We start from the raw sequence: 24,294 nt of genomic DNA on the forward strand, positions 1-24,294 counted from the left end.
ACCTTCAACAAGTAAGAATGGTTGGTCACTGCTTCCAAATGTTTAGCAATAACTTAAATTTTGAATATTTCACGGAACTTGGTCATTATGTTAACCAAAGTACAATATTTATACATTCACAATACTCCAACAAACATTACAAAGCTCGCCGAAACTTTTACTACAGAACACAAATTTCACAGTTTACCGCTACGCCGCGCCGTTTTACCAATGCTAACAAGACAGAATGATAACTATCGATATAAAGAGAAACTGTTTGACATAACTATCGATATAAAGAGAAACTGTTTGACATAACTATCGATAGATATGAGATTAAAGATTGATTACAACCTTTTAAATGGTTCCGCTTAGTTTACCGATGAATAGGAAATAATAATAAAGGGCTAACACCTCGCCAAGCTATACATGGATAATTTAAACTGTGATTGTGACGTCGACCCAAGTGTCTCCCCGGCTCCTTCAGGCCGTTATGCCTCGTCAGCGCCCTCTCTTGCATCATTGGTGCAACGAGAGTGTGGTGCTGTGTGACGTGTATTTTCTTTCAGGTACTTGACGTTTATTTTTATTGCATATATATATACTAGCTGCCCGACTCGGCTTCGCACGGCTATACTAATGGAAAAAAATTAAGCCACATCACCCATTTACAGTAATGGTAAATAATAAAAAAATCAGTGAAAATTTATTACAATGCTGTATAATGTACCGGAGAGAAAATGAATAGCACCGATGGTTTCCCGACTCGTGCACGCAACGTACAACTGATGTACCCGTACTTCGCTACGGCAGTCTACAGGCAGATCACGCTTGCGCCGCTCATTATACTTGCCCCTCCTTGTGGGTACGCCACTGCCGCGCGATGCCCGTTGCCATGGAGACGCAGAAGGCATGAACAATGCAAAATCCTGTTGCCTTGTTTTAACCACCCATGGGATCTAATTTTCGGAAAATGTCATCCTGCGTAACATAAGGAACATTACTGTGAAGTTTCAAGTCTGTAAAATATAAATACTTGAAAAAAAATGGTAATTTTTGATATTTAGATACCAGCTAAATTTCAACGGTGATGAGGACTGCACTAACAATGAAATAGTCGTTGTCATAGAGACGAATGAAGCATCAACAAAGCAACAGCCGTTGCCATGGTGATTTCCTACCAAAAAATGGAAATTTTGATATATTACCCCCCCCCCACCATCCACCCTCCGAAACTCCCCTTGGGATCGGATTTCCGCAGAATCCGTTCTTAGTGTGCGTCTACATCACAAAATGAATAATTATGCTAAATTTCAAGTCAATTGGGTTTATAGTTTTAGAGATCTCGTGATGAGTGAGTCAGTGAGTGGTATTTCGCTTTTATACCTAAATCGCAATAAATTAAAATTGCGACTATAATTTGAGATTTAAACTATCCTATCTCTCAAGTAGGATCGAACTGCACATGGTGTGCGAATTTTATTATAATCGGTTAAGTGGTTTAGGAGTCCATTGAGGACAAACATTGTGACACGAGATTTATATATATTAAGATATATATATATATGTTTAATTAATTGTAAATTATTTTTCATTTGAATTTTATGTAATTTTCTTAGTTGTATTTGTTCACCGGGCGCCTAGGCCGTGGTTTCCGCCTGTGGCCTATCCGCGTGTTCCGCGGGCTCGTGGGAGAAGGGGGCAGACGCGGGCGCTCGGGCGCACCAGGTGGAGTGGGAGAGCAGTCGTCATCCCGGCATGAAAGGCAGCGGTCGTGCAGGAGACGTCGCTCCGCGATAGTGAGAGAGGACTTGACCGGGCGCGGTGTCTTCAGTAGTCTTGAGCTGTGCCGTGCGGGAGTTAACCATAGTTTTTCTTTTCAGTCGCGTTTGAGACATACAGCCATATGCAGAGGTCATCCTTTACTTTAACTTTAAGGGATACTTCATGAAGGGAGGCGCCGTCCTTATAGTTTAAGTATCGTGCAGAGTCGCTTGAAGTACAGCCCGTTCCTTTACTTTATAAAGTGAAGGTTCGCCTCTTACTAAATTGCGAGTGAGGCCGATCGTGTCCGAAGTTAACCGAACTTCCGTGACGTCACGAATACGTCATGGTTAACAGCCAATAGGAACTGACCCACGATTGACTTGTTTACTTTTTTGATAACACGTTGATTGTAGTTGGTTTGTATTTGTTAGATTTATATTCAAATCTACCTTGAGAATACATCATGACGTCCTCTCAAAAATCCGAGCGATTTTCATCTATCGAACGAAGCATTTTGTTAGGGCTTGTTCGTTCCTGGGCACATGTCATCGAATGTAAGAAGACAGACTTCAGCAACTTGGCTGCCAAGAAAGATGCCTGGGCGCGAATTGAATGCGAGTTCAATTCCCAACCTGATGTCATCAAGGTACGTTATTTGCATTATCATATTGAAGTAAATCCATGTGATAGTTATTCTTATATATATATTACAATATAATTTGGTTTAGATATATATTAGGAAAAAAAAGATCGCTAAATGATTGTTCTTAACCATCAGTGACAGGTTATTTGTTATACAAAATAAGTAGTTTTCTCTATTGGTGTGCAGAACAAACTATGGACTCAACAGCTGGCTGAGCACCTAAATAAATACAAGTTGTTTTAATTTTGATTATTTTCTTACCACCAAACATTGATTTATACTTTATAGACAGAACTATCTTTTTAACTTAATGTGTGTACATTTAGCACTACATTTGTAATTCGCATATAATAATTATATCACAGCTAAATTAATTTTAACTTGCAGCGCTCCAGTGCCCAGCTGAAGAAATGCTGGGAAAATGTCAAGACCAAGCAGAAGAAAGCCCTTGCTCTTGCCACAAGACAGCGAATGGCAACTGGTGGAGGACCTTTTGTTAAAGATCCTCCCACAGATCCTGAGCTGGAAATAGCATTGGGCGGTGTGTTGCATTGTGTGGATGATGCTGTAGACTGTGACATGACTTTTCCTTCAGAAGCTTCAGCTTCTGTAGAAATTGTGATGCCACAGTCTAACAATACTGGCTCTGGTGCACTCAGTACTGGCAGCTTACTTGTGAATGCATCACAAGAAGAACCTCATAGTATTGTTCTACCAACACCTGTTTCTGGTTTTCGTGCTAGAAATAAACCAGCAATTGATGTGGAGGTGGAGCGCAGGTTTTTAAACCTTGAGCGAGCCGACAAGCGTGCACGGAGAGTTCTCGCAATGCAACAGGCTGAGCACAGGCTTAAGTTGAGAGCAAGTAAGGCAATGGCAGAGGCAGAAGAGCAGCGCCTTGCAAACGAGCAGGCAGAAGCGGCTCGAGCAGTGGAAGCTGAGAAACGAGCTATTAAATTTGAGCTCATGGCAGAACAGCGTAGGGCTGAGCTGCACGCACAGCAAATGCGACACGCTGACGAGCTACATAAGCTGCGCATCAAGATCCTCACGGAAGCAAATGATGTAGTGTTTTAAAAACAATTTTTTTTTTTTGTTTTTAAGATACTGCATTGTTTGCTTCGCATTAACATGGTAATAGGCCTCCTGGGGAACTCGCCATTTAAAATAAAGAGTAACGAGTTGAGTGTTATACCTCCAGATGTTTACCACACGTGGTAGACATCTAAGGTGATTTGGAAACTGGCACAGTCAGGTAAGTATCGTCTTGTTCCAATTATGCTAAATGTGCATGCCAATATTTTTTAATGGTAAAAAAGTGTCCTTTAGCTTCTCTTACTGATCTATTTCAATTAAAGTTATCTGTGACACTACTTGCAATGTGTGGTTGCAAATGTCTCCTGTACACCTTATAAATTGGGTATTGTTCTTATTTATTACAAAGTGAAATTTTTGGTGTCTATATAATTCATTTTATTTACCAAATTAGGTCAATTTGTAGCATCATTGCTACTAAATATTAATCTGGGGTAAATCTGGGTCATATTCTTTATTCCAGAAATGATTTCCAATTATATTCTAAGCACACTACTTATTTTTAATAAAGATAATCAAATATAACTAACCATCAATACAAATTGTTTATGCATAAATAAACTTAGTTTTTACTTTCTCTCCAATTACGTAGCATTTAGTGTGTAGTCAAAATCACCCTTGCAACAATTTACCTAAGTGATGACTGCATAATATCCAAAAACATCCTTACAATTGTTTTTCTACAGTAAAACAAGGTTGCTGGTAAAACAATAAGCTATTCACAATAACTGGTTATACAGTTAAGACATATCCTATTAAAATTCATAACACAGTTTACAAGGAATAGTAAACCTAGCCATACAGAAAATGTAGTACTCATAGGTGAACTTATGGGCATTGAATTAGGATTCATAAATGGTTCACAAGGAGTATGAAGCTAAATTGGATGACATAATTTAGGACTGGTTCACAATATGGTAATTTTTGTAGAGAAGCAGCTTCTGGGAAATAAGGGTAATACCTACTTATGTAAAAGGTTTATAAAGTTAAGTCAGAAACATTAATAATAAGTATTTAATATGTAAGTAATACTTTAATATGTAATAATATGAGTAACCTAATCAACCTTTCACTTATTACTTGTCTTACTTCCCAGAAGCCACTTTTCTGTAAATTTCATTTAAAACATTGTGATGTGGCATATGGAATGTTTTGAAAAATGTTAATTTTAAATGCATACTAGTGAGAACTTATTAGACATTATAAATACACAACAAAATACTCTACTCTGGGTTAAGAACTCATCTGATGTGTAGAAGGAATTAAATTATTATTTTTTTTATAATTTATCATCAGCTGAATTACTTGATGGTACTGTATGCATTAATGTCAGTAAATATTCTGCATGTTCAGTTTCATAACTAAACAAAGGCTTTAGCTCATTCCAATTTTATTAAAAGTTTAAACACAAAAAACAACAAAATACATAATAGTTCCAAATTTTATTTAAGAATTTTACTTTCTACACATTACTCTTTGTAAAAGTGAATGATTTAAAATGAAATTTTAATTCCTGAATATATCTTGTGAGACAATAAGCTAATACAGAGAAGTATCGAAAGATAATCATGTAACTTCCATATTCAGGTATTATTGTGTAAATGTAGGAATTAACAAGACTGATCATGTTTTAAAGCATCTTTGAATGTATAATGCAGCAAGGTTAAAATTCCTTGTGCTACAAACACATTCATTCTAGGAATACCTTTAAGAAGCATAGATACACAATAAGTAGCAAAAATGAAACAAAAAAGGCACTACTTACCTGTCTGTGCCAGTTTCCAAATCACCTTGGATATCTACCACAAGTGTTAGACCCTAGAGGTCTACCATGGGTGGTAAACATCCGGAGGTACAGCACTCAACTCGTTACTCTTTATTTTACATGGCGAGTTCCCCAGGAGGCCTATTACCATGTCACTACAAAGCAAACAACGCATTATATTAAAAATAACTTAAGGAATTATGTTTAAAACTAGCTGCCCGACCCGGCTTCGCACGGCTATACTAATGGAAAAAAATTAAGCCACAGCTCCCATTTACAGTAATTGTAAAAAAAATTCAGTGAAAATTTATTACAATGCTGTATAATGTACCGGAGAGAAAATGAATAGCACCGATGGTTTCCCGACTCGTGCACGCAACGTACAACTGATGTACCCGTACTTCGCTACGGCAGTCTACAGGCAGATCACTCTTGCGCCACTCATTATACATGCCCCTCCTTGTGGGTACACCACTGCCGCGCGATGCCCGTTGCCATGGAGATGCAGTAGGCATCAACAATGCAAAATCTTGTTCTCATGCAGACAAAGTACCCACTGTTTCCTGGTTTTAACCACCCATGGGATCTAATTTTCGGAAAATGTCATCCTGCGTAACATAAGGAACATTACTGTGAAGTTTCAAGTCTGTAAAATGTATATACTTGAAAAAAAAATGTTAATAAAAAAATCAAATTAAACACAGAGAGAGGAAAAAAAACAATAGTTTAGGTTTGTGATTTAAAGTGATAAAAAGTATTTAAATACTAAAAAACTCTTATGACGGTACTGATTGCTTCGTTGTTAATATCACACGGGTGTTTTTTACTTGTATGGGAAAATTAAGAATGATAAGGCATCTAGTGCGTGGCAACAATGTTAATATGCAATAGGAAATAAACTTCTAGCGCCTGCGGCATTGTCAACACACACTTCGTACGTGTACTGCATGTTGTATCTAACCCCCTCCAACACATTTGATTCTAAATTGGACTTTTAGTAAGAATCCCTAATGTTATTGATAATATAATATAGCCTATAGCCTTCCTCAATAAATGTACTATCCAACACTGAAATAATTTTTCAATTCGGACCAGTGGTTCCTGAGATTAGCGCGTCCAAACAAACAAACTCTTCAGTTTTATAATATTAGTATAGATTCTACGCCGTTTGCTTTTGTGATTACATGTTGATTAAAAAATAACATTGGTGGTAAGACAGGGTTTTCAATCTACTCAAAATAAATCAACGAAATTCAGAAAAAGTTTCGCTGAATAAAATCTGCACGCACTTCAACTCCACGATTATTTCGTGGTGCCGCATTTGCAACAGGAACAGCAGGCATGAAGTGCTCCTCGTCAGCTGGAGGAGGTGGCAGTGGCTCACCACGTGCAACAGCTATATTATGCAAAACAGCACCTGCAGCGATGACCCTGCTGGTAGTATGGAGACTTGAGCGTAGCTTGTGTCCCAAGCATGAGAACCTCCGCTTCCATACTCCAAACAGTCTTTCTACTGTATTCCGGGTCCGCTTGTGGGCTACATTGTAGCGAGTTTCCTCAACTGTATTTGGCACCAGTATTGGAGTAAAAAGAAAATGCAGTTGAGGATAGCCATTGTCTCCCAGCAGTACTCCTGGCAGAACTCTATTTTCAAAACGAGTCATCACCCGGCTGTTGCTGAAAATCCTTGAGTCATGTGTACTGCCAGGCCACCTTGTCACAATATCAAGAATCTCAAGGTTAGGACCTGAGACAACCTATAAAAAAAATGGACAAACACCATATTTGCATACTGTTAAAATTGCAAGTAAATACCAGTTTCAAAAAACTGTCATAGATATTTATTATCATCGTTCCATCTTTTTTCAATAACAGTACTATAATAAATATCTCAGAAAACATACCTGAACATTGAGAGACATGTAACCCTTCCTATTACGGTAGAGTTCTGCAAACTGGCCACCAGGGCTTCTAATGCCAATGTGAGTGCAGTCTATGCACCCAGTTACACCAGGAAAGCCACCATTTACATAGAACTGCCTATGGTATTCTTGAAGTTGCTGCCGTCCAGGAAAATAAACATACTCCAAAAGGTGCTCGGCCAATTGTGCAGAAACAACCTATTACAAAGTTACCAGATTAGTCAGTTTTTTTTCAAAAAGTAGGTATATATATTCCACTACTTAAATATAGGTAAAACTTAAGTCCCTGCAAAAATAAAATAATAAAATAAAGGCTGAGTAAGAAACTAACTTAGGTTAGGTACGATATGTTACAAATGCTTTGAAATTGAAATAAGAGATAATGGCAGTCTAGGCTAGGTAGGCTTTATTATAAATACAATTAGTAGGTTAGGTTAGCTAATTTAAATATACTATAAACTACTGAGGATGGTTATTTAAGTCTAGCAAGATATTGTTTAAATCAGTAATCAACTAGGCTTTCTAATGTAAACAATTAACGGTAATTTCTCTGAAACTATTAGGTATTTCTTATGTCAGGATTTTGAAAAATATAGAGGAGTTTTAATAGCACTAAATTACATTTGTTTGACATTTTAATCTTTTTTTTTTTTTTTTTTTAAAGAAAACGGGGTTAAACTAGAATTTTACCAAAATTCATTAAACTACTCACATAAAATTATCTTACATGTGTTAACATTGCATTACCTTTACAATCCTTGACACTGTTGCTTGATTGACATGGCATAGGTCACCACATACATTCTGCAAGGGAAACACATGAGATTACTCATACTGTACATAAAAAAAAAGTAATTGTACAAAGTAGTGGCTTCAGGAAAACTAGATGAACAATAAGGTTTTTTGGAATTAATAAATCACATCGATTAAATTAATATATCTTTCACTACTTTTTAAAAATATTATTACAATAGCTGACACAACCTACCTTTTATTAATATACATAATTATTATCCAGCAAATCTACTCCGCCAAATTACCCATTGAGTTAAAATTTAATTGGGCAATTAAACACACACTAAAATAATGTTGTATGTACATACCTGAAAACTATTGCTGCCATAAAATCGCAAGGCTATTACAACTTTAAGAACTGGTGGCAATGGCAATCCTCTCCTATCATTGTTGTCGGCAGCAACAAGAGGCACAATAGTGTCCATCACAATCTGTTTAGAAAATCGAAAACGTTTGACGAATTCGATGTCGGAGAAGAATTCGCAAGGATTTTGACCATCACGTAAATACCGTCGGGGATGATGGTTTTCTCTATTTTCGACCCGTTGAATAAAATCTAAATATTCTTCGTCAAACAATCTCGGGTCATCCATCAGAGCAAATATAAACTCACACAGTACTTTATTTACTCTAAGAACACACAATAATGTTTAGAAATCACTTACGAAACGGCTATTTTCTAGTAAATAAAGTAAGCACTTCAAAATGTAAACAAAGATGGTCTGGGTGGATATGGGATAAGTTGTTTTAACACTAGAATATTTAAAAGAGTCGCATATGCAACAAAACTCTTCCTACACATTCATTTTAAATAATTATCATTATTTACAAGCAGCGCAAGCCCAATTCCTCTTTATATTACAGTAGAAGTTTAATTAAATGAGTTATTTTTTTCAAATAATGACCGCCATCTTAATTTAGGGTCCCTTAAGGCTCGGATCGGGCGGCCTAAAGTATGACAGCTTCCTTCACTTGAAATCTAGGGTGCCGTGATGAAGTGAAGTAGAAGGGAGGTTCTTGCACGGTACTTAGGGCCACTTTTTGCGTTTGAGGGACCCTTAAAGATAAAGTGAGATCTCTGCATATGGCTGATAGCCATTTCACGCAAGTTTCAACACGAGTTCTGTGAGTCGTGCATTTTGAACTGGACGCTCGCTGTCGCAAGCTTAGTTTTCTTATGCATCTCCCCAGTCAATGTTTCCTACAGTTGGACAGTCATCGGGTTGAACGCGAGTCATCGTATATTTAAGTCATTGCTGCTTTATCTTCCTAGAGTCGTGGTCAGTGGAGGATTTGCCGGAATCGGGACAAATGGGTCTTCTGACGTCAACCCCATCATTTTTCACCAGACTAAGTCAGCAGTGTTTAGCGCCGCCATAGTAAGAAAGGGTCTTTATCGGCACGGACGGGACGTCCCGTATTTTATTATAGCAAAAGTGCGCAGAACCGGGCTACGCCTTATTGAGATTGTCAAAGGCGGATCTGCGGCAGCCCCATGTAAAGTATCTACCTAGATGTGCATAAAGGACCTGGGAACTTTATTTGGTTTTATTAATTTTGGAGACTAGATCCCTCGGCCACGCGGCACGAACCCCCCCTCTACCGAACCCCTGAGTAGCTGGGAACACCGGAGAAACTTCAGGGACTAGTCCCCAGCATATGACAAGTGGCGCCCAAACTAGTGTGGCTTAGCCAAAGTGCGATTTCGAACTTTGTCTATGTTGAAAGAATATTCATGCGGAGCATCAAATCGTGGCAAAAGTCATAGTGCGCGGGACAACAGACATAGTAATTTCAGACATTGTGGGCAGGGCTAAACACGAAGGGGAGACAGTCGAGAGACGTGGGAGCAGCTGCACCGGAAATGGGCGCGATACAGCAGCGCGGGAGCAGGATAACGCGGAGCGTCTGACGCAGGCATCGTATTTCGCACGGCGGAGCAACGCGGCTTATCGCGGTCCACGCGGGATCACGTAACACGCGACAGGAAGAGGTCGCCGACCAGCATGCGATAACATCGCCGGAAAATAGGAGATAAGGCGGAGATCAAACACATCAGGCAAGACGAGTAACGAATAATGGGAAATAACTACGAGCAGTGCGAGTGGTGCGGATTACCGCAGATGGGACTGATCGGTGCGGTAATATGCACGTGTCCTTGGGGTAGCACGATGAAGTTGGAAAAAATGGGAGTGCAACACGAAAAGAAAAACACGGACGGTGCGGAGAACAGACACGGGCAGCAAGTGGCACAGTCAGACGCAGGTAGCCAAGGGGAAGTGCGGAGTGGAGCATACGGACAGCTGACTGAATGCGAGCACGGACAATTAATGGTAGTCATGCGTGTAGTGGAGGTGCTGAAACTTTTACAGAGTTTCTCCGGGAAGGCATATGAGGACCCGCGTACGTTTCTCCAAACTTGCTAGGACAGATTGAAGAATATATCGCGGGACAGATGGGTGTCAAAAGTGAGAAGCAGTTAAGGGGACACACACAGATATTTTGGGCGGAGGTCGGGCGTTTTCTCGCAGAGTGGGACGAGTTCGAATGTACATTTCTGAGACGTTACAACGGACCAATGGCGTGTTGAAGTTGAGAACGACAGCTTTATTGTATGCCGCAGGCGGAAGGGGAAAGTGCGGAGACATTTATTCATAGAAAAGTGTGCCTGTACCGACGTTTAGGCACAAATGGACCGTTGAGTATGGTGTTGTCAATGATCTGCCAACAGTTACATCCGACTTTGAGGCCGTTTTTGCGCAGTGCTATCGGACTAGACTGTGGGAGTTTGTGGAGCTAGCACGTAGTGTGGAAGGGGACTATGTGATCAGGTGCGGGGATGCATCGAAAGACTATGCGCAGAGACCTGATGTCGCGAAACAGGAAAATCGGGAGGAGACCTGGGCAGTTGTCCCTTACGTGGCCCCACCCCCTCTGCGCCACTCTCGGGCGATATCAGTGACTAGACACGATTCGGCGGCACATCAGGAGGAGCGCCGCGTCGACGGACGCGCGACTGGAAGCCAACCAGCTAGGTGCCGGTACTGTGCCACAGAAGAATACCATTGGCACGCGGAATGCCCGACAAGGAACCATGTGCGGAAGAAAATGGCAGACGAGGGACACCAGCCGGGAAAATACCAGTAGGGAACAGTAATACAGTCAACCACTGTTCCCGGAGCTTCAGCTTGACTGAATCACATGGGCCGCTGTTGAAAAAACCGGCAAAGCGGCACGAGGCATGCGACCGACTAAAAGTTCAAACCGGAGTGCGGGGAAGAGGCGCGTGGACAGTTAGCCCCTGAGAGCTGTCACATCGACATCAGAGTGCCCTAAAAACTCAAATCAATCGGACGGGCGGAAGCAGTGGGATATGTTTACATTGACTCGGACAAATCAGCATGGGGAGTCGCCGAGGGAGGACCTGGACACCACCACGAGATGCTCCGAGGGGGCGACGCCATTTATCGCACCCAGGGATGCCAGCACACCGCGGGCGCCAGTCGTCAACGCCGAACCAGCTGATGCCGCCGGCGAGCCACCTGGTCAACCGGAAGTCCCGGCTGTTCCTGGCAGGCGCGAGGCTGAGTCTCCGTGTCTCGGACAGCTGGGGGATGACACAGCCGAGCTCCTCCGGGTGACAGTCCACCTGAACGGCCGTCCTGTTTGAGCACTAGTGGATACGGCAGCCATCCAGACCTTTGTTGTCGCTCATCTGGTGCCAGAGGGGGACGTAGAGCCGTGCGAAGGGAATGTCCAGCTGGCAATGGAGGGAGTTAGCGCACCTACGTCTGGGTGTGCCAAGGTAATCGTCGACATTCGTGATAAGTTAAGTCAGACAACAGCCATGGTAATTCCAGGACTGATACTCGGCCTACCTTGGCTGATACAAGAAGATGCGGCAATAGACATCGGTGAAGGTAAGGTGCATGTGGGTCGGCAGGGCAGGCGTACCCTGTACCGGATCGGCCTACGAGCTCCACCCCAGTCCTACCCGCCCATTAGTCTAGAGGACATTCGCCATAGCTGTTATTTTGTAAATGAAGGAAGTAGATATACTTCTTGTAGTTATTTATTAACCACCTTCATACAAACAAAATACAACATTGCTGCTTCATACATAGATGTACAACTTATCACACTTGAGACTGCGAAACAAGTTTACAAAAAAAATCATCAGTTGTTCCAATATTAGTACAAAACAATTCTCAACACATTAAATTTCCCATCACAACACTTCCCCTTGTTGAGTTGGTTTGTACAATCATGATAAAAACATCAATCCCAATTTTTGGGTCATAACCTTGGTCTTCACACCATTTAGTACCTTAATAAATAGATCTGCCAAGTTTTGGTTTGTGGGTACGTAATGAAATTTTACAACATTTTCTTTTACACATTCTCGGACATAGTGGAACTTTATGTCAATATGTTTTGCCTTTTCAGACATTATTTTGTTTGATGCCGGGCTGATAGAACCCTGGTTATCACACTGTACAAGACATGGGGTACTGATATACTTTGATTGACTAAGCTCAAACAACAAATTCCTTATCCATGCTACTTCTTCTGTTACTTCAGCCATGGCAACAAATTCAGCTTCAACAGTGGACTGTGCAACTACACTTTGCTTCCTGGAATGCCAGGAAACTGCAGTCCCCGCCAAAATAACAACATAACCAGTACCGTCAGTTGGGGTAACATTGGTCCTTTGAGGGTAACTTTGGCCCAAGACCCTCAAAGGGCCAATGTTACCCCAACTGACGGTACAGGATTTTCTATCAACTTTATCATTTCCAAAATCTGCATCACAATATAGTTCTATTGGATTGCCTGTTTCGTAATAACACAACTTAAGGTCAATGGTTTTCTTTAAATACCTAAGTACGTGCTGTACATCATGCCAATCACTCATTTTAGGTTCATTATATTTGAGAGAAAGCTTGTTTACAGCAAATGTGATATCTGGCCTCGTGCCCCCAGAGAGATACAAGAAAGAGCCAACTGCTTGTCTGTAGGTGTTCTCACTGAACCGTACATCTTCCCCTGAGACACTGCCTGACCTACTTATCTTTAGTGGCGAGGATAAGCCTTTTGCATTCCCCATTCCAAACTGTTCTAACACTTGTGTTATGTAATGGCTCTGATCCAGTGCAATGATGTCACCATTAAGCTTGGTAACCCTAATAGAGAGAAACTGTGAGTCACTTAAATACTTTACATCTAATGATTTTGACATTTCACCCTTAAGCCAGTTAATTTTACGCCTTGAGCCCCACACACTAATGTCGTCTACATATAGTGCTATAATGATTTCTCTGCCCTCATCTACGTAAACACATGGATCACTGATACATTGTTCAGGTCCTAATCCGGTTAACAACTTTGTTATATGGTTGAACCATTCCCTCCCTGCTTGTTTTAACCCATATAAGCTTGACGCCGACCGCCGGTGCTCCTTCTGGTTCGCACAGGCCGTTATGTCACAACAACACTTACTCTTAAGTGCGCCGAACACGCCCGAGCGTGATGTCCGCCGAGTATGTGAAAGTGTGCCGCGATGAACACCAAAGCGACGTCAGCGCCCGGCCGGGTGTGGCAATGCGCCGAATTAAATACGTAATTATTCTGTCAAATTAAAACAACTAAATTAATAACAATTTAAAAGAGGATTCATGTAAGGGAAATTATGTCTAATTGTCTTATAAGCATATATTGTGTAACTTGTCTTTAAGTCCAAAACTGGCCGGGTCGGTTTTCCCGCGTTCCACGTGGTTAGGCGCGAGGCCGCAGGGCGGTCTCGAACTCAGTTACCGTCGGGGGCTCGAAGGGGTCGGGCGCTCCGCGAACGTCGGGCCATCAACTTACGCGCTTCATCTCCATATCAGCAATAGTGTAAGTCTTTTAAAATCCTTTAACTTGCTCGGCGCCGACCCCACCTCAGTCGCACGATATTTCGTGCGACTCGTAACTTATTAATTTTTATCCCGACAGGGAATTTTCTCATGTTCTACGTAATATCATGTCCAGTTTAAGGACAGCGTATAGTGTTACGCAGTTATCGGCTTCATAGCCAGTTAATCGTTATTACCGTAGGCTTTTTGTAACGAGTGTTGAATGCTACTGACTAACTTTCGCCTTTAAATTATCATCATTCTAAACGTGTAATTTGTAACGTGTGTTTTAACTAAATAACTTTCATTTCCAAGAGACTTTACGTGTACGTCTCCAGCTGGCGTATCCACGTAATTTTAGAGACATTAATATTTCGTCGCAAGCTAGACTGCAAACAATCCTGAACATAGGAACTTCTCTACGTATTTACATGTCAGCCTAAGATGTGGCAACACCAGTTCCGCGACTATCTGCCAAACCTTTCATAGGGACGAGAATCCACCGTTTCAGCTTGTCGATATTACTTTGCAATCTATCTTGGTCGCGCGCGCCGTTACGTTCAGAGATACGCGTGTCACAGCGGTCCGACAACGGACGCGGCCAGTATCGGGACGAATAAGTGTAACAATACTGAATAAAGTGCAGTGTCCTGTAACTCGTTTACCATTCATTTACAAGGCGTCCTGGGTGGCCTGAACAGCCCAGGTAATTTCCGAACCGAGACGCGCTCCTGCCTGCAGCCACGAGGCCGAACCCCCGTTAAAACCCCTGAGATTCTTTCCAACGCTGATATTTAATTAAAAAACTAAAACAGGCAGCGGGAGTGGCGTCATTTGGTGCGCAACTAGTGTGGCTTTCGTTAAACGAACTTTTGAACGTTTTTCAAACTTTAAAGTACATCAAAATTAATTTAGCAGGATTGAGTTTAAGGCCGGCAAGTGGCATTTAGTTTTTGTGACATTTTTATCATTTCGGGACTATTCAATAAGGAACATTTGTATTTTAAAAATTTTAATGTTATTTTCATAACTCCGACGCGACAGTCTTACGCCAAGGCGGCAGCGGAAGCCGGCGTGCCAGGTCACGGGATACGTCGCCGCGAGATAGCGACTGGAGACAAGAAGGTCGGTTTCGCCGCGACGCGATAACGTCGGCACCGCGAGATACGGCCGGGATCGGTTACACGGCGTCTGACCGCGATCGGTTACGACTCGGAACCGCGGGAACGGCGCGCCGCAAGCGCGGGACAGCTGCGCGGCGCAGAGTGACGACAGAGAGACAGCCGCGCACGGCTGCGCACGTATCACCGGGCTTCCGCGGGACAGGAGTGCGAGCACGGGACACCGACTCGGGGGTGAGGGGAGGCGGTCCTCCCTACCTGCTCGCGCCCTGTCATCGACGTCCTGATCCGTCGTCCGGACAGTCTGCCGCGACCGCGTGACAGAGGCCGCACGTCGTTATCAAAATGAACGACTTCCAGGAAGCATATGAGTCCTGGGCCGACGCGGACTTCCCAGAGCCAGCCGAGAGTTGCTTACACTACTCAGAGTATGAGTGTGGATATTGTTACGAGTACCAGACGCATGGCATGACGGTGTGCGGTGTGCCATCATGCCCCGGCGGGACATCTGACGGGTGGTTCTGCTGGGCGTGCGAGAGTTTATGGCACAATGAGTGTTTACATCCGATCGCTCGAGAAGAGGCGGAGGTGTTTGGATTGAGGTGTGAACGTTGCCGAAAGAAGCAGTGTACAGGCGGGGCCCCAATCGTCACGACGCCGGCCCCGGAAGTTCACACATCCACAACTCCTGGGGTCCAGACAACCACGAAAGCCGAGTGGTTACACTGTGCGGATGCCGACACGCTCCTCACAATGTCTCTGCCTGAGACGAGTATACTCCCAATGCCACTGCAACCGATTACGCCGCCCCCGACGCCGCCGCCACCGCCTGCCGAGAACGCTACTGGTGCGGCGCTGCGTCCCAACTTCGCAACATCGCTGCACTTCCCAGCCGGCCAAAAGGCCGCAGAGGCAGTTACACAACATGCCATGACCATCACGCCGCCCCCGACGCTGCCGCCACCGCCTCCCAAGAACGCTACTGGTGCGGCGCTGCATCCCAACTTGGCAACATCGCTGCACTTCCCAGAAGGCCAACAGGCCGCCGAGACAGTTACACAACATGCCATGACCAACACGCCGCCCCCGACGCCGCCGCCACCGCCTGCCGAGAACGCTACTGGTGCGGCGCTGCGTCCCAACTTGGCAACATCGCCGCACTTCACAGACGGCCAACAGGCCGCCGATGCAGTCAAAAACCATGCTATGAACATCACGCCGCCCCCGGCGCCGCCGCCACCGCCTGCCAAGAACGCTACTGGTGCGGCGCTGCGTCACAACTTGGCAACATCGCCGCACTTCCCAGCCGGCCAACAGGCCGCCGAGGCAGTTATGCACCATGCTATGATCAACACGCCGTCCCCGACACCGCCGCCCCCAACTGCCGTGAAGGCTCCCGGGGGATTTACGCGGTGCAAACTGGCCGTGATGACACATCCGCCAGAGGACAAAACGACCACTGAGGCGACAGTGACCACTTAGGCGACAACGACAGAGGATCACCCGGAGGAACCACTCCGATGGCACCGCCCACGGTCGCTGAGAAAGCGGCTGGCACAGGGCGGTGGCGCAAAACAACGATTTTGCGGCACTCTCCGGGGGATCAGCCACCTGCCGAGCCATTCACAGTGGGCCCGACGCCACCTCACGCACGTCAACAAGGGCGTGCCACCACCGCACGTCACGCACGTCAACAAGAGCGTGCCGCCACCGCACATCACGCACGTCAACAAGAGCGTGCCGCCACCGCACGTCACGCACGTCAACAAGGGCGTGGTGCTACCTAACGTCACGCACATCAACAAGAGCGTGCCGCCACCGCACATCACGCACGTCAACCAGAGCGTGCTGCCACCGCTCGTCAACAAGGGCGTGCCACTCACGTCAGCCACGCACGTCAAGGGCGTGCCACTCACGCCAGCCGCGCATGTCACCAATGGCATGCCACTCACGCCAGCCACGCACGTCACCAAGGGCGTGTCACTCACGCCAGCCACGCACGTCAACAAGGGCGTGCTACTCACGTCAGCCACGCACATCAGGGCGTGCCACTCACGCCAGCCGCGCCCGTCACCAAGGGCGTGCCTCTCACGCCAGCCACGCACATCACCAAGGGCGTGCCACTCATGCCAGCCGCGCACGTGACAGGGGGCGTGCCACTCACGCCCACCGCGCACGTCACAGGGGGCGTGCCACTCACGCCCGCCACGCACGTCACAGGGGGCGTGCCACTTTCGCCCGCTGCGCACGTCACAGGGGGTGTGCCACTTCCGCCCGCCGCGCACGTCACAGGGGGCGTGTCACTTCCGCCCGCCGCGCACGCCACAGGGGGCGTGCCCTTTCCGCCCGCCGCACACGTTAACGGGGGCATGCCACTTCCGCCACCGCGCCCGCCACTGAGGGTGCGCCACTGCCGCCCGCCACACGCGCCGCTGAAGGCGCCACACCACCTCCGCACGCCACGTGTGCCACTTTGGGCGCGCCGCCTGCTGCTGAATGCGCCGCGACGCTGCCACCGCCGCCCACCACGGCCGCCACCATGGCGAAAGGTGCGGCCCACAAAGGCACCACCTAGCCGACGCCGCCCACCTCGGCCGCCCCCATGGCGACAGGTGCGGCCCACAAAGGCACCACGAAGCCGCCGCCCACCTCGGCCACAGGAGCGACCCACGCGCACACCACGACGCTGCCGGACACACCAGGTTAGTGCTTAGTCCGCCAACCAGTGTACCACTTCCATGCGAGTGAGGATTAGTGTTGTTGAGCATAACAGCCTCGTTGGAGGGGGGGCATTTGACGCCGACCGCCGGTGCTCCCTCTGGTTCGCACAGGCCGTTATGTCACAACAACACTTACTCTTAAGTGCGCCGAACACGCCCGAGCGTGATGTCCGCCGAGTATGTGAAAGTGCGCCGTGACGAACACCAAAGCGACGTCAGCGCCCGGCCGGGTGTGGCAATGCGCCGAATTAAATACGTAATTATTCTGTCAAATTAAAACAACTAAATTAATAACAATTAAAAAAAAGAGGATTCATGTAAGGGAAATTATGTCTAATTGTCTTATAAGCATATATTGTGTAACTTGTCTTTAAGTCCAAAACTGGCCGGGTCGGTTTTCCCGCGTTCCACGTGGTTAGGCGCGAGGCCGCAGGGCGGTCTCGAACTCAGGTACCGTCGGGGGCTCGAAGGGGTCGGGCGCTCCGCGAACGTCGGGCCATCAACTTACGCGCTTCATCTCCATATCAGCAATAGTGTAAGTCTTTTAAAATCCTTTAACTTGTTCGGCGCCGACCCTACCTCAGTCGCACGATATTTCGTGCGACTCGTAACTTATTAATTTTTATCCCGACAGGGAATTTTCTCATGTTCTACGTAATATCATGTCCAGTTTAAGGACAGCGTATAGTGTTACGCAGTTATCGGCTTCATAGCCAGTTAATCGTTATTACCGTAGGCTTTTTGTAACGAGTGTTGAATGCTACTGACTAACTTTCGCCTTTTAATTATCATCATTCTAAACGTGTAATTTGTAACGTGTGTTTTAACTAAATAACTTTCATTTCCAAGAGACTTTTACGTGTACTTCTCCAGCTGGCGTATCCACGTAATTTTAGAGACATTAAATTTTGTCACAGGCTAGACTGCAAACAATTCTGAACATAGGAACTTCTCTACGTATTTACATGTCAGCCTAAGTTGTGGCAACACCAATTCCGCGACTATCTGCCAAACCTTTCATAGGGACGAGAATCCACCGTTTCAGCTTGTCGATATTACTGTTGTGTCCTATATTTGACCTCGGCCTCCTCTCTCTGCAACCAACATGGCCGCTTCACAAGGAAAGCTGTATCCCAACAGACTTCTCTACACCAGCCATGGGATATAGGCTACGAGTGGTGCCGCAAACATAACATAGATGGCAGCACGCATCCTTTTGAACGTTTATAGCAGTGCATATGGATTTATTAAGGACTATATAATATAACATGTGTGTCAGTGCTATATATGTTATAAGTAAATAATATCCTAGTGTGTGAATTCCTGGGGAGGGCACAGGATGGCCTGTTTTTCTGTATTGGGGAAAGATATGTCGCTCTGTCAGTGATCATTGTAGGGAGGAGATCTATATAAGCTCGGTACAAATTGTGTCTAGCCAGAGCTCCTCTCCAAGTAATTGGCAAATATAACTTGGGTGAAATTGGATACAGAGGAAAAGTTATTTAATCTATCTCTTGCTCTCAGCTCCCTTCCTCCCTCTGGAGCGGCCTTCGGGTGCTCGCTCTAGAAGCTCATTCCTTCCTCCCTCTGGAGCAGCCTTCGGGTGCTCGCTCTAGATTCTCCTCCCTCCTTCCTCTGGAGCGGCTCCCTCCTTCCTCTGGAGCGGCCCTCGGGTGCTCGCTCTAGAATCTCCTCCCTCCTTCCTCTGGAGCAGCCTTCGGGTGCTCGCTCTAGAGCTCCCACCCCTCCCCCCTCTTCGCCCCTCTCGACCTGTTTCTGCACTACCCTCCCCTCCTCCTGCCCAGCAAGAGGGCTGGCAAGAAACACCCTAAGGGGAACAAGGTGTGTGGCCAAGAACATCAGGGATACTACTCTGGACCTGTGGACGCCGCGGCATCCAGCCCAGAATACAGTCTCTCCAGCACCAGCCCCGGTACCGGGACACGTCAATTTGGCGCCCAACGTGGGGCCAGCAACAGTCTGGATAGGCTGAGGACCACGACCTACTGCTGCTAGAGCTTCGCATCACGGCCGGACCAACATCCACTTCCAGGAGTGCAGCAAAAACCTGGTGGCGCCCACCCACTACTATGATGGCATCATCACAGAGCACCGCATCCGATGGCAGCACCCAAGAAAGAGCCAACATCAGCTGCGTATGCTGCGGAACCGCTCTCCACCAACCCGGCGTAAGGGAGGCCGAACTTGACAACAACTCCCAAGACTTTTTCTACATTTGCCGCTCTTGTCAAGAGCAATTACGAGAGCAGAAGCCCACACCAGTAGTACCCCGGCGATGCTTCGCACCAGGGTGTCCACAGACTGCAATCCTCTTGACAACATGCCAGAGTTGTTCTCGGGAGTACCATCTTTCTTGTCTAGGCTGGGAAGGAGTCCCACTAAACCTGGCAGAACTATCATTCAGGTGTGAAGAGTGCAGGAACCCTCCGAGTCCCGGAGCACTGAAGGGGACGGAGACCAAGGTCACCCTCAGACCTTTTAGGGGGCAAGACCACGAGGATCCGCATCAGCAAATCAGGCAATGGGAAAAGGCACTACGATCACAAGGAATTCCCCACGCCGAATGGGTTGACCATATCGGAGAGTTACTACTAGAGGAGGCAGCCCGGTGGTGGAAGAACCACGAAGGACTATATGACGACTGGGAAGACTTCGCCACCAGCTTCATAGACAATTTCGGCAGTCAAACCCGGATAGCTGAACTCACGTCACAATTGTTTGGTAACAAACAGAGAGAAAGTGAAGATATAGAGAGCTTTATCACACGGAAGAAGAGGCTCTTCAAGAGGTTGCACCCCAACAGGGATGCCAAGGAGTTTCTCCCGACTGTCCTAGAACTCATGAGGCCCAATCTACGGCCATTCCTACGGCACCCAATACTACAAGACTGGTCAGAACTATGTCGCCGAGCCGTGACGGTACAACGAGACTACCAGGAAACTCGAAACACGAGCACCAACAAGAACAATGTCTCACCACCCCGGGAGAAGGAGAAGACTGCTGCTCAAAGAGAGATCCCGAAGTGCTGGTTCTGCCCTGGGAGACACCTGAACGCAGACTGCCCGGTCCGAGGCCAAGGACCAACACCCCGGGCCCCGAGGACCAACCAGGAAAACCTTTAAGGGAAAGGAATGCAGCCCCCATCATCTTTCCCGATAGGAATAAAAAGCCTCATGGCAGTCACAGGGGCAACCAGGAGGCTGGACAAATAACCAGCATCCTCCAAGATCTACCTCAGATTCTTCCCCGCCTCTCAGTACAGCTGGCGCGCGAACAAATTTATGCCCTGTTAGACTCAGCGGCTACAAACAGCTATGTAAAAGCCAGCTTGGTCAGACGCATTGGCGCATCCATCACCCCCCATATACAACAGGCCCAATTGGCACAGAAAGGCGCCCGACTGACACTACAAGGGCGGACTGCCTTACAATGTCAAATCGGAGACAGGGAGGTGACGATAAGCTGTCTAGTAGCCGAGGATCTACATGAGGAGCTAATCCTAGGACAAGATTGGCTGATCGAGCAACAAGCCATCATGGACTTCGAGGCCCAGAGAATATGCTTTGGTAAAGCACCTCGCCAGTCCCTCTACTGGGTGACCAAGCGGGGTTGCGAAGAGGAGGTCCCCGCGTTGACACTGAAAGACCTCCAACAGGGATTCCCCGAACCACTGCAGCAGCAACTCCTGCTGACCCTGCAGCCTTTTCGGACAGTGTTTAAACCAAATGGAAACCTACCGAGAACCGCCAGCGCTTGCCACAAGGTGATCCTGAAGAATGACCGACCCATATACATTCGACCCCGCGCCCCATCTCACCTCAAGCGAAAGCTGATCATGGATCAAGTAGCAGAAATGAGAGCAGCAGACATCATAGAACCCAGCCGGTCAGCCTACAATTCACAAATTGTAATAGTAGAGAAGAAAGACAAGACACCCCGATTCTGCATAAATTTTAAACCGCTGAACCATGCAACCATCAGCGCTGCACCACCCGCCGTGAACATTCACGAGACACTGAAGGACATAGGAACGGGGCGGGTCTTCTCAACCTTGGACCTCAAGTCTGGCTATTGGCAAATCCCCATGCACCCAGACTCTAAACCTCTTACTGCATTCACCACACCCACCGGAGAGCGATACCAGTTTAAGGTTATGCCCTTTGGACTTAAGAACGCACCTAGCACCTTTCAACAAATGATGACTCAAGACGTACTGCCGGACCTCATCGGCCGGTGCTGCTTTGCATATCTAGATGATATAATAGTGTTCTCCAACTCTTGGGAGGAACATCTCCAACACTTGGCACAGGTACTGGAGCGGTGCCAACTACATCACCTGACTTGCCATCTGAATAAATGTCATTTCGGAAAGGAACGGCTAGAATACCTAGGGCACTTGGTGTCAGCTGAGGGGAACGAAGCCAACCCGGAGAAAATCCAAGCCATAATGGAGGCAGAAACTCCCCGCACTGTGAAGCAAGTTCGAAAATTTCTGGGACTATGCAATTGGATGAGGGAGTTCATTCCACACTTCTCCAGTATCTGTGGACCCATCTCAAAGCTACTCAGCCCACAGGTACGCTTCCACTGGGGCAGCGAACAGGCTCAGGCTCTGGCAGATCTTCGAGAAAGATTCTCTAACCTCAAAAAGCTGAGTAGACCCGACCTCACGCAGCCGTTCATCCTTCAAACAGACGCCAGTCAGCGAGGGTTGGGAGCCGTGTTATACCAGGTGTCCTCTTCCGGAGATAGACGAGTCATCTCCTACGCCAGTGCCAAGCTCTCCCCCACTGAGCAGAAATACCACAGCAATGAGTTAGAGTGTCTGGCCATCATGTGGGCAATCAAACGATTCAGGCCATACCTGGAAGACAGGCACTTTACGCTACGTACGGATAACAGGGCACTCACCTGGCTGGGCTCCATGAAGGACAGTAAAGCCAAGCTCGCACGCTGGGCACTGCTGCTGCAGGAATACAACTTCACAATCGAACATTGCCCTGGGAAGGAGAATGAACTCGCGGACTCGCTCTCCCGAAACCCCACCGGACCACTACTGGAAAACAATTTTCAGGATTGCGATAGAATGTTGGTGGACCCTAACGAACTCCAAGACCCAGGAGGTTCAGGGATAAGCCTCCAACAGACCGAGGTACCCGGGGAAAGTCTTTGTCACGAAGTAATAAGGAATCAACAGTCTGATCCCAGGATATGCGCTTTGGTACAGCGCCTGCAGGACCTGCAATGTCGATTGCCTTCAGAATGGACCCCTGGTGACCAACGTTTCTTCCAGACTCATCGCCTCCACTCAGGTAGTTTAGTCTGGTGGCCCGAGAATGGAGACCCGCCACAAATAATCGTTCCCCGGGATTTACGGCAAAAGGTGCTGAGGGAATACCATGACACAGACCTCGCCGGCCACCCCGGCATGGCCGAAACCCGACGATCCATACACAAGGGCTACACCTGGGAAGGAATCAAACGCGACGTTGAGGAATACGTGGCAAGGTGCCGCCGGTGCAACATCGCCAAAGCACACCGTCCAACCGGACATCGGCAACTACGACCCCGACAACCGGAACGAGTGTGGGAAACCATGGCAGTCGATCTTATGGGACCCTACCCGAAGAGCGTCCGAGGAAACCGATTCTTGTTAGTAGTGACTGACCTATGCTCCCGATGGGTAGAAGCGTTTCCCATGAAGACCGCTAAGGCACCGAAGGTGGTACAGGTCCTGGAGACCGAGGTCTTTCCCCGCTGGGGATTCCCCAGGCAAATCCTCAGTGACAATGGGAAGCAGTTTACCGGGGAACAATGGAACCAGGCCTGCCAACGGTGGCGGGTCAAAATATGGACAACTGCCTTGTACCATCCTCAGGGAAACCCAACCGAAAGGCGAAACCAAGAAATCAAGAAGGGCATACGCCTCCGACTCCGGGAGGACCATCGTCAATGGGATCGCCACATTCCTGCCATCCTCTTCACTCTCCGGACCAGATACAATAATGTAATCGGCTGCAGTCCCAGCAGATTACTGATGGGACAAGACCTCCGACGACCCGGGGAGTGGGACTTACCAGCAGTCCAAACCAACGTGAATCAGGGGGTTTCACCGGGATGTCCTTGCTCCCAAGCCGAAGCGAGACAACAAGTGGCCAGAGAGCACCAATCCCAATACCACGTTCGGACCCAAGCCCCAACTTCCGGAGACAAGTCGGACTCATCTCTCCAAGTAGGGGACCTCGCATACTGGAAAACCCACCACTTGTCCTCCAAGGATGACAACTTCTGTGCCAGCCTTGCTCCACGCTGGCAAGGTCCATACCCAGTAGTGGGAAAACAAGGGCAGGTTTTCCATCTGCAGCAGAAACCGGGGAAAATCATCAAGGTCCACCAGCAAGAACTTCATAAGGCCTTGCAGGAGGATCAAGACCCATCGTCCGGTGTACCCCAAAAGGACTGTCCTACTAACTCACCGCGAGACGACAACCTCCCAGAGATCCCGCAACCCCAGAAACCTGCTAGTCCCTCCCCACCAGGTCCAGAGTGTGCCTCCAGAACCCTCAGACCAC

At 47.0% G+C, this 24,294-nt stretch overlaps 3 protein-coding genes across 4 annotated transcripts in view; 1 reads left to right on the forward strand and 2 right to left on the reverse strand.

Moving 5' to 3' along the window:
- The window catches only part of LOC134540437 (DNA topoisomerase 2), a 132,864-nt gene extending 132,646 nt beyond the window's left edge, over window positions 1-218 (reverse strand). The window contains exon 1 of one of the 2 annotated variants that reach the window (XM_063383190.1): window positions 3-218. The gene's annotated coding sequence lies outside the window, so the exon portion shown is untranslated. The remainder of the gene's footprint in view (window positions 1-2) is intronic. The other variant, XM_063383207.1, reaches the window with a different exon arrangement.
- A 1,666-nt stretch (window positions 219-1,884) lies between these two features.
- On the forward strand, window positions 1,885-5,435 carry LOC134540421 (uncharacterized). The gene is made up of 2 exons (XM_063383165.1): window positions 1,885-2,392; window positions 2,777-5,435. The coding sequence occupies exons 1-2, from the start codon at window positions 2,210-2,212 to the stop codon at window positions 3,464-3,466; spliced, it is 873 nt and encodes a 290-aa protein (XP_063239235.1). The 5' UTR covers window positions 1,885-2,209; the 3' UTR covers window positions 3,467-5,435.
- A 331-nt stretch (window positions 5,436-5,766) lies between these two features.
- LOC134540430 (putative nuclease HARBI1) lies at window positions 5,767-9,048 on the reverse strand. The gene is made up of 4 exons (XM_063383177.1): window positions 8,275-9,048; window positions 7,919-7,975; window positions 7,154-7,369; window positions 5,767-7,006 (listed from the first exon to the last, which is right to left on the reverse strand). The coding sequence occupies exons 1-4, from the start codon at window positions 8,557-8,559 to the stop codon at window positions 6,503-6,505; spliced, it is 1,062 nt and encodes a 353-aa protein (XP_063239247.1). The 5' UTR covers window positions 8,560-9,048; the 3' UTR covers window positions 5,767-6,502.
- Between the last annotated feature and the right edge of the window lie 15,246 nt (window positions 9,049-24,294).

The sequence above is a fragment of the Bacillus rossius genome, chromosome 1 (assembly GCF_032445375.1).
Source record: "Bacillus rossius redtenbacheri isolate Brsri chromosome 1, Brsri_v3, whole genome shotgun sequence".
Lineage (NCBI taxonomy): Eukaryota > Metazoa > Arthropoda > Insecta > Phasmatodea > Bacillidae > Bacillus > Bacillus rossius.